The sequence below is a fragment of the Alligator sinensis genome, unplaced genomic scaffold, assembly GCF_000455745.1.
Source record: "Alligator sinensis unplaced genomic scaffold, ASM45574v1 scaffold428_1, whole genome shotgun sequence".
Lineage (NCBI taxonomy): Eukaryota > Metazoa > Chordata > Crocodylia > Alligatoridae > Alligator > Alligator sinensis.
This window is the reverse complement of record NW_005841919.1, coordinates 3,287,402-3,298,209: the sequence shown is the minus strand read 5'-3', so window position 1 is coordinate 3,298,209 and position 10,808 is coordinate 3,287,402. Positions and strand designations below refer to the sequence as shown.

General features: G+C 45.7%; 1 protein-coding gene across 1 annotated transcript in view; it reads right to left on the bottom strand.

The window, feature by feature from the left end:
- SDHA (succinate dehydrogenase complex flavoprotein subunit A) overlaps nt 1-2,136 on the bottom strand; it is a gene marked incomplete at its 5' end in the record, with an annotated part of 20,362 nt that extends 18,226 nt beyond the window's left edge. Inside the window, 2 exon segments of the mRNA XM_025198304.1 lie at nt 1,496-1,657; nt 2,017-2,136. Of these exon segments, the coding sequence (XP_025054089.1) occupies nt 1,496-1,657; nt 2,017-2,136 (282 nt within the window).
- Between the last annotated feature and the right edge of the window lie 8,672 nt (nt 2,137-10,808).

The following is a 10,808-nucleotide window of genomic DNA, read 5'->3' as shown; positions in this document are numbered from 1 at the left end:
TTTCCCTCCTCCTTCCATCCCATGCTGCAAGACTGCAAGGCTTCTCACATGCTTTTCTCCTTGCCAGTAAGTTCATTTGTTTTTGGTTCGGTGGTTTATTTGTTGTTTGTTTGGGGTTTTTTGGAAGTGGGGGGTTGGGGTTTTTTTGCAATGAGCCCGCCAAAAGTGTGCACTCCACTATTTTTAGGGGAGCCTGTGCTTTTTCATGAAGCCCACCCAAAATTACCGTTTCCATGAAAATGGCACAATCATGATTTTGGTAGATCACTAGTCATAGGATTTTCCTTATGACTTTCATGATCGCTCACATCTCATTCCTTTGGACTCACTTATTCTGTACATCTGAAGTAAATTACTTTCATGCACTTAAGCAGCTGTGAAACCACAGAATGCAGTGACATGAATAGATAAAGCCATCATATCACAGTTAAATATACACACCTTCCTACCTTGTTCCAATTTGTAGTGTAGTGCTCCAGGCGGGGGCTACAGCAAATTTTCAGGTGGCTGCAGCCCCCCTACAGGCCCCTCTTCACCACCCGCCCCAAAACAGGGGCACATGCCCCCTCTCCCCCATGCCCTCCCACCGCTCGTCCAGCTGGGGTGGGTGAAGCGGTCGGCACGGGGCAAAGCCACGGGTCATCTGGGCGGCACAGGGAGAGCAGGGCAGCTCCCGCTGCTGCGCACAGCTGTAGCAGCTCCGTCCTGTACCCACCCCAGCTGTGCGAAGAGCAGGAGGGCATAGCCAGGGTGGGCAATTATTTCAGGCGGAGGGCTGCTTACTGAGTTTTGGCAAGCCATCAAGGGCCACATGACAGGCAGCCAGGGGCAGATAAATATTAATTTTCTAAATTTTTTAGGGGCCCTGCAGGCTAGATAGAATGGCCTGGCGGGCTGCATGTGGCCCGCATTTTGCCCACCCCTGGCATAGACCCCACTCCCAGCCAGGTGGAGCCCCTGCCCCGCCCACCCTGTCCTGTGCAGATTCGGGGGCACATGTACCCCCCTCTCCCAGATAAGCAGTGGCAGGAACTGCCTGACAAGCTGCTAAACAAGCAGCATGCAGCAGTGGGAGCCACCACCCCCTCCCTCCCTGCGCCCCCCCACAACGAGCCACAGCTTAGTCCTGCATCCACCCGGCCCCAACTAGGCAGCTTTGCCGCAGCCCCGGTCTGAGCCCCAGCCCCAGTCCCTCCCTCACCGTGGGTGGTGTTGATCTGCCCCACCACACCCCTTCCCTCCCCTCTCCCCTCCCACCACAACTGACTTACCAGCTGCACACACCTGTATCGTAAAGGAACCAACCCCCCTTTTATAACACTGTTCCTATGGGAAAATTGGTTCTGACTTATGATGTTTTGACTTGAGATGCAGTTTTCAGGAACCAATTACGTTGCAAGTCTGAGGACTGTCTGTACGATGCTCACACCCAATGAAACTCAAGTTATGAAAAGTCAGTATTTAAACACTGCTTTGAGTGGAATCAATTTCTTACCTGTGCAGCAACAGTGTGGGATCTGGTAGGGAACAGCTTTGTAACACATGCTGTATTAAATCCAGCTTCTGACAAACCAAAAGCAGCCCGCAAACCTGCTCCCCCGGCTCCCACAACAACTGCATCAAATTTATGGTCCACTACTGGGTACTGAGTAGAAATCTGAGGAAAAAAAAGATTACTCTGTTAAGATCACGAATCAAATGGCAGTATCTCAAAATAGCTACCAGATTATCTTGATGCACCATGTTTTTTTGTCTACTGGAAGAAACCGTGCATGCTTTTCAAACTGCATAAATAATACCTATCATAAACTTAGCAGTTTGTCCAAATCATTTCAATAGGACACTATCTGCAGTAATCTTCACTAACACTTGACCCATTTTAGCAGTTCAGTGTCACTACTGAATGGTCCCCTGTCCTCTGCCACCAAAAAAAGACCCAATCAACTCTAGTCTCTCTTTCCAAATTCCATAAGCATTGGCTTTATAAATCAAACAGCAAGACAAACACAAACTTACCGATTCAGAAACCTTAGAGGATGACGTCTTCTTTCCATAGATAGTGAAGTAAAAGTTACGTTTAAGAGGCTGGCAGGTTACTGGCCACTGCTGAAACAAGTTCAAAGTTAGTTTAAAACTTCAGAATAAGATAAGAGGAAGTGTCCTCATATAGAAGTGTGTTTTAAAAGCAAGCTTTCCAACACGTTCCAATTAAACAATAGCCAAGGCAAATATTCTTTCCCTCTGACTGATTCTACATACTAACAAAGATTATTAAATTACAAAAAGGGTCCTGCTCACTCCTAGACATAGGAATATGAAAAAAGAAATTCAGTACAAATATTAATAGTAGTGTGTGTAATTTCTGCAGAATGATGCCTATTACTGCATATTCTGCTATTATGATATATTGAATTTTCATCCTTTTTCTTCACGAACACATACTAACTAGCCAAAACAAAGCTACTCTGCCAGAGGGATTTTTTAAAACCTGGATAAATACAGGAGGATGTCCGAGATGATCATTTTCATTGTGTCCAAACGATATCACTTTTGTAAACCGATTTGAATTACTGACTCATGGAACAAAGGATTGGAAGAGGCCTTCAAGGGTCATTTAGTCCAGGTCCCCTGCTGTTGTGGGCAACATCATATAATCGCTTTCATAAACCAAGCAAGATCCATCTTGGCAGTTAGCAGAGGGTTGGGTTCTTTGGTTTTGTTTGGAGGTGGGGTGGGCTGTTTTGTTTTATTTTTATATCTACGTAACTCCAACTGAAAGGCTATTCTGGAACCTTACTGCAATTTGCAAATATTTTCTAAATTTCTAAGCCAAATGTATTCCCATGACAACATTAAACTATAGTTTAAGAAATTCTGCTCTTTATATGTGTTTATTTCCTGAGGCTTCTGCATGCAGCAATTGCATCTTTCCATCTTTGTTTCATTAGACCAAGCCAACCAAGCTTTTGGTTCCCCCCACCACACCGATACACGAGTGCTGAGGCTACTCTGGCACACTAGAATTCCAGTGCATCGGAGCAGGCTCAATTAATCGAGTCTGCTGAAGTGTGGCAATTCCCATGCTCCAGCAGCCGCCTGTGTCTTGTGTACCGGTATCCCCACACTTAAAATGGCAGTGGGGCACTTGAACTAAAGCTTGTCGAATGAGTGTTAGTTCAAGCACCCCTGCCACCATTTTTAAGCACAGAGACATTGAAACAGGAGATGCGGTGGTGTTTTAATTAGAGCGGCTCTCAGAGCTGCTTGAATTAAAGCAATGCCCCCCCACCCTCAGAGCACGTGTAAAAGTGCCCTTCCAGGCCCCTGATCATGCTAGCAGGCCTCACCTACACTTATTTGAAAGAAGGCTTCATATCACCAAGTGACATTCCAGGGGGAAAAGGTTATGAGGACAAACTTTGGGACTTTCCTGTTAGTCACTGCACTGCTTTGTAATAAACTAATTTGTATAATTAACTAGATGAGCGGTCTCTAGTCCTTTGTTTATCACATGTAATCATTTATGTAAGAGTGAAGCAACTGAACTGAGTTCTATGAAACAAAATACCAAGGAAAAACAGGAAAGAGAGACAAACATCTAGCATTATGAACAAAGACCAGAAGCAAATGCAAGTCACCAACAATAAATTAAATATTTTATGATACAAATCAGTTTCCACTGAAAACCAGGGTGAAATTAAATTAGTTCACTCTGAAAACTAGAGAAGATTGACACAGGCTTCCAAAAACGAAGAACTGCTTCATTAACATGTTATGAACTGATGACTACCCTAATTCTACTTTAACGTAATTTCTTTTTTTAAATTGCATACGAGTATTTTACATACAGACTATGCTGGGATACGCTGCAAGCAGAAGTCAGCATAAAATATACACAGTAATTTTCAAAACCTAGTTCCTATACTATGGTTTTATTGCAGTGCAGTAATGTTTTACTGTGTTATTTTATTGCCTTGGATAAAAGATAACAATTTTAGCTTGTTTATTGCTTTGAGCAATTCAGAGTACAATTTTACAATTCAGAAAGGAATCTAACAACCAATCAAGCAATTCCAGATAATTTACTGAAGATGACCTGCAAACAGTTTAAAAAATCCATGAGCTATAAAAACAAATTAACTTCCTAAACCACAGAGAAAAGCTTACCAATTTTTTCCACTTTATTGCAAATATTTCAGTAGTCAGACTAGTAAGTTGGAGGTACATAAAATTTTGCCCAAGCCTCTACCGTGTTCTACAAGAAGCTTCTTTTTATGGTAGGCTGTAGTCAGCCTGAACAGAAAAGTAGAGCCATAAACTGCCATTTAGAGAAATGTAATATCCTTCTTTCTAAATGAACATGAGGTAAATGTATGTCTCTGTATTTGAAAAATGTATTTTCACAGTTGATAAACACGCTTTTTACACCATGCCTAAAAGAATAGTAGAATATGAGAATGTAAAAATCATACTGACCAATTTCATAATTTGATTATAACCAGGGATCCTGGCTTCTGTTTAAAAATTGAAAATTATTTGGAAGGTGGGAAATGCAAATTCTTTGATTTGAAAACCCTAAATCCATGTTTTTCCATAATTAAAATGAAACACTACTATATACATCTAGATAGATATCAGCTAAATGCAATGTTTTATTGGTATATTTACAATTGTTAAGCAATGTGGAAACCTACCAGTGCCTCACAATCACTATAATAAAATAAATTCTAAATACCTATACATTTTGGCATTTGATTTTGAGTTTTTTTTTATCATGGAAAAATCAAAGCTCCCCTGTGCCCTTCGCTCACTAGGACATGGGTTCAGCTGCATGTGTCCCCTCCACTTCCTTGTGGCGCTGAGCAGCCCTGGTATGCTGGTTCCTTGTCCCTATGCCATTGCCCCTTACTCCCAAACCACAGCCACCTAGTCCTGCTGGTGCCTCTTATTCAGGGCCCACAATCCCTCCGCCCTGCTGGTGCCCTTCATTCAGGGCCCGCAGTCCCAGGCCCCTCCACAGCCCCACTAGAGGAGATACCCAGCACCTAGGGCTATGGGGCCAGGGAATTGGGTCTGCAGGCCCCTGCCCCCAACAGCAGCACCCATGCCCTGGCTGCCACCCATAGGAAGCAGCAGCTGCTGTGGCAGAGCACAGAGCCCAGCTCCCCCTCCCCAACAGGCTCCACTCCAGTCATGCTGCCTGTGGGTGTGGATGCAGACTGCCCGCTGTGAGCCTGGGGTTCCCCACACTGCTTCCCTTTCCCCAGCGCCTCCACAGCTCAGCAGGCGGGACTCGGCACCTCAGAACAAAGCGGCATGAGGAGGCTTGATGTCAGGAGCCCTACACTGCCATGGTGAGGTGCTCCCTGCCTGTCCAGCAGCAGCAGGGGACGCAAGGCCACGATGCTGGGTGGATGCTTCACCATGGTGGCACAGGGGTCCTGGCAGCAGCACTGAGCCTCCCTGCCCCGCTCTGCCCTGCTGGCTCCTGCCCCCTGGGCTGTGGAGGCCCCAAGGGAAGAGCAACAAAGCAGGGAGCCCGATCCTGCAGCAGACCGCCCACATACACCCCCACCCAAGGCACAAATCTGGGGGGCACTTGTCTCCTATGTCACCCCAGGAGTGTGTGCAGCAGCAGGAAGCCAGCCCCCCTGCCACCTCCTGGATGAGCCTGCGGCTCCCACTTGCTCCCCACCAGAGCCCTGTGGCCACACATTCCAGGCCTCAAGCCCCATGCACCATCGCAGCTGGGCAGCAGCCCCAGCCCTGCCCAACTCCCTCCCTCCCTCCTTCACTATGGAGGCATCAATTCCCCCAACCCCTAGACTTACCTGTGGGGAGCTGCAGAGCAACTCTCCACACTGCCTGGCTGCCATGTGTATGGGTGTGTGCACACACATGTGCACGTGGCACCCCCTGCCTACTCCCCCCAGCCCCTTGCAGGCTAGAACTTTAGCAGCCTGCAAGAGAAACCTTCTGTTTCCCATGTTTTTCTCTTTAAAATGAGAAAAACCAGGTTTTACTGTGTTTTTCTGTGGTGAACGGAAAATGTGGATCCTTAATTATAACTGAAACAATTAGCCAATAGGGGTGGGTGCACCGATATGTCGGTTGACTATCAGATCAACACTGATAAAAGGAGAAATGACATTATCGGCTGCTGGCTTTTCTTTGGTCATGGTAGCTGATAAATATTGTCACATGCCCGAAGCACCCTGGTAAGTGTAGTCCGGTTCCTGCACCCCACTGCTGGACCGAGCCCATGACAGACTACAGGTCCCAGCAAGCAGTGGGAGGAGGAGGGGGTGCTGGGGAGCAGTCACAGGGCACAACACTCAGCAACAAAAGGATCATTACTGGCTCCTGTCACTAGCAATGCCGCACTTGCAGCCTGAGCACTGGGGCTGCCATGGAGACATTGGGTTATGCAGAGGTGGGGTAAGGTGCCATGTAAGGGACATTCCATTCTACCAGGCACCTTTGCAAAAGTGACTTCTCCCCTGCACCTGTGGGAGCTCAGCTGCATGGGGCCTGCCAGTGCTGAACCAGTGGTGTGCTCTGTGGCTTCAAACACGCTCAATGCCGCTTTCCGTGTGAGGGTCCACCCTGCCCACCTGGGATGACAAGAAAAGCTGCATGGGGGGGGTGTCTGAGGGTAGGAGCCATGGGAGAGTGGACAATATGCATGGGAATAAGACAGTCATTGCCTTCCTCATCAGCCAGAGCAGGCAGGAGCTGCACCCATGTGCATACATGACTGTGTGTATATTGTAAATGCAAAACAAACAAACAAAATATTTATTTGTCAGTAGTTTAAAATGTCATTTATGTCAGTAGTTTAAAATGCCTTGCATTATTACTAAATATTGGTTACTGGATAGACATCAGCTGATATGGTTAACTAAGGCATCAGCTATCAGTATCCACCAAAAAAATCTTTATCAGTGCACCCATATTAGCTAAGTAAATTTAAATTAGAATTAATTATACAAAATTCTATAAATAAACAAGAATATTTAGTTATTTAAATTGCAATGCCATGACTCCCATGATGTCTGTAAAATGGAAAATTTCATAGTGCATTGAACATCTAGATGACAATGCAAACTGTACTAAAAAAATCTTAATATTTAGGCTACTTTACTCGCATATAAATTAAGAAATGGGATTCAGACAACTGGACAAAGGGAGAAGACTTGAAAGTTTTCCCTATTTCCATACGTCATTTGTTGCCTGTATAAGGTCTCTTTTCTTCCCCTCTCTCTCCACTCCTGACATAAAAACAGGAATAAGCAGACAGGCAAAATGCCCCCATGTGACTGAGAACAGACTTGACTTAACCAGCCCCACTCATCACCTGCAACTAGGAACCTCCCAGCAGTGGACAGGAGGCACAGTGCTTAACCCTTGTTAGCCAGACATAGGTGCTACATATGAAAATATAGGTAGAATTCCCCAGTAAGATTCAGGGACAGAGCACCAGTCAAAGGTCTCTAAATCTTACTTAACTCCAAGGTCTACCAAGTAATTGCCTTTATACATTGCTTCAGGATCTTATTTGCCTATCAGACTCGGGGAGTGGGGGTGGGGAAGCTGTGGTGATATCTTTTATTCCATCAGATGCATAGTTGGGAGAGCTGTTTCTACGGGTGACCTGAGGAAGGGCACAACTCTACCAACTATGAAGCTGATCCAATAAATGATATCACCAAAAAATCCCTTGCTTCTTGCATTTTCCTTACACCAGTGTTTCTCAAGCCATGGGTCATAACGAAAAGTGGGTCACAAGATTATATGAAAGGGTCATGAACAAACTTTAAAAATAAAGCAACAAATTTTTAAAATGGATCTGTGCCTTTTAATTTTCTCCTTTTAAAGTAGAAAAACATGGGAAACTGACTTTTCCCATGCAAGCTGTCAGAGTTCCAGCCTGCAAGGGGCTGACTGGGGGCCCACCATGCCCCCCACACACCCAACCCCTGCCCCACACAGTGGAGGGCTGGGACCTGGGGGCAGTGGGTCAGGAGTGAGAGAGACTGGGTCAAGACTGGCCATCGAAGTTAACAAATGGGTCATGGCAGAAAAAGGTTGAGAACCACTGTCTTAGTCCATCAAAACTTCAATACTCCAACCCTTCTATATCCAAGTCAGCTCTTTATCTTCAGAGCCTCTTAGGTGCTTGGAGGCAGAAGTATGCCTTCAACTCCATACCTTCCTCATTCTCTAAGCTGCTGCTAGGAGACAGCAGGTAAAGCAGACTAAAGTAGATGTTAATATTTCTGATACTCTCATTTTTGGTTATATTCCCCTCCATCTCCTTAAATAACTTCCAGGCATCTCATTTCTAAACAGAGCTGTTAGTTCTACTCTGTTCGCAACGTTTTGAATAGCAGCACATGCATGAGCTATGCAAGGTCAGTCTGCTCACATGCATGACAGTATCTTTGCAACTAAGAGGGCTGAAGTGTTGGGTTTTTTTAATTTATTCTGATCCATTCAGCTCCCCAAGTTTATTTTTTACTGTCACACTTTCCTTTTTTACTCTTCTATCCTTTCCTTATATCTTTTGCTCTTATTTTACTCTGTGCAACAATGACAGCAACAACTATCAAACAGTAAGGCTTATGAAACCAATAAGAACAGCTGTGTTTTCAGCACGGGGATGAGCCAAATGCCCAAACAACAGCCGTTGTTCTGGTCTTCTTTCCTAAAACCCAAAGGACTGCAGCTATAACTGTGGAGAAGTCTGATAGGCCTAATACCATTAACTATCCTAGTCTAAGAAATGGCAAAAAAGTGGTAAGGGGAGGTAAAAACAGACATCCTCGGTCAACTGACTTAACAAATAGCCAAGATCTTCCTAGTTGGCCCCAATCCTACAAGTTTGACCTGTTCCCAGAACAGCTTTCTGCAAGTACAAGAAAAGATTTGTCCAAGCTGAACTTATTAAAGGATAAAGTCTTAGGAGGCAGCAGAGTTGCTAGTGCAAGAACCTGTGGTGTATCAGACACTTTAAAGGGCCAGTGACAACTTAAGAAGCACACTTCCGTATCAGAAGCAAACCTGAAAATGTAACTAAATGCTTAAGTTCAAGCTAAGAAAACTTCCTACAACATAGTAATTCAAAACAATCTTGGTATTTCTTGTTTTGCCAAAGATGTTCTCTGAAATTCCAAAAGCCTGACCTGTCACTGAATACCTATAATTTATGATGCCACAAAACAATGTATTTTGAAACATCTTTGGTCAAGCACAGGGGGGGGGGGGGGGGGGGGGGCGGCTGGACCCAATTATCTGTAAGGTCCCTTCCAGCCCCTAACAACTATAAAACTGAAAAGTTGAAACTACTGTATCTGCCTACCCAAGAGCCTTCCACAATGACCCTTCTCCAATCTGGATACTGGAGGTGCAACATGGTCTAATGAATAAGTCACAGGACTGAGAGCAACAAGATTTTAAGGTAGTTTTTTGTGTGTACAATTTCCTTTCCAACCAGGTGCCTTACTAAGCTTGTGAACCTTTCATTTGAGAGCTGTACCTCATAAAAATTACTGTATTTAAGCCTATAGGGTCTTGGTTAGAGCCTTTATGTACCAGCGTGTTAAATGACAATGGGGACATCCAGACCAGGAGCTCATGCTCCACTCACTCACTCATTTATTGTAGTTTCATAGTTGCTGGGGTCAGAAAGGACCTCAATAGATCATAGAGTCCGACCCCCTGCCCTGGGCAGGAAAGAGCGCTGGGGTCAGACGACCCCAGCCAGGTGCTTGTCCAGTCTCCTCTTAAAGACCCCCAAGGTAGGGAGAGCACCACCTCCCTTGGAAGCTGATTCCAGATTCTGGCAACCCTCAACTTTTAAGTAATAACGCCAAGTCTACTTAACTTAGATTTGTTAGTTTCATCATAACACTTGCATTCAAAAACAGACAGGTAAAAATTGATTGCAGGAAAGTGAAAAGCAGTAGAAAAAAGGGGGCAATTAGGAGTAAGTAGCCCAGAATGCAGCTTAGGTGTTTTCTTATAGCCACATCATTTGTTCCTAAACCCAAAATAACCTGGTATCAATTAGTTACATTCCCACCTTATCTATAAGAAATAAAAACAAGCAGTCCACAGGGATATGCAGGTTTCCTTCCACCAACCACAGGGGTTAGTTTCCCAAAAGTTCCCATGGTTGGCAAAATTTGGCAGGGCTGTGGGAGCAGGGGCTGTGGGGCACCAGCAAGGCTGTGGGGGAGACAGAGGGGAGAGAGAGGCAGAAGCAAGGCTAAGGGGACCATGGGGGGTATTGTCCAACTGTACCCCACCCTTCTCTGAAGTGTGGATGCTCAAAACCGTGGTTGGTGCAGGAAACCTGTACTAGCAAGTGGTGTGCATAGGTTACACAAGTGACTCTTGCCAGCATTGGGTGGAGCAGAAGGTACGGTGAAGCACCGTCCCCACTTCGGGCCCTGCAATTCAAAAACAAATTGCAGAGCACAGGGGAAAGCAATCAAAAAATGTGCCGAGGTCTAAAAACATGACACACGAGGAAAGACTAGAAAATGTTGGACGATTTAGTACAGGGAAGGGGGGGGGGTGGAAATACACGAAGGATGGCTACAGAGAACAGCGACAGACACCGCTTTCGCGGACCGGGAACAGAAGTCGCAATGGCTTTAAACGGCAACAGCGGAGATGCCGGCCAGAAAGCGAACGCGCGGCCCCGGCCCCGCAGCGTGACCTTGGGCCGGGCCCGGTCGGGAGGAGAAGGGATGGGGGGGATGCGGCGCGCCCCGAAAAAAGCCGCGGGCCGCTCCTCCTCT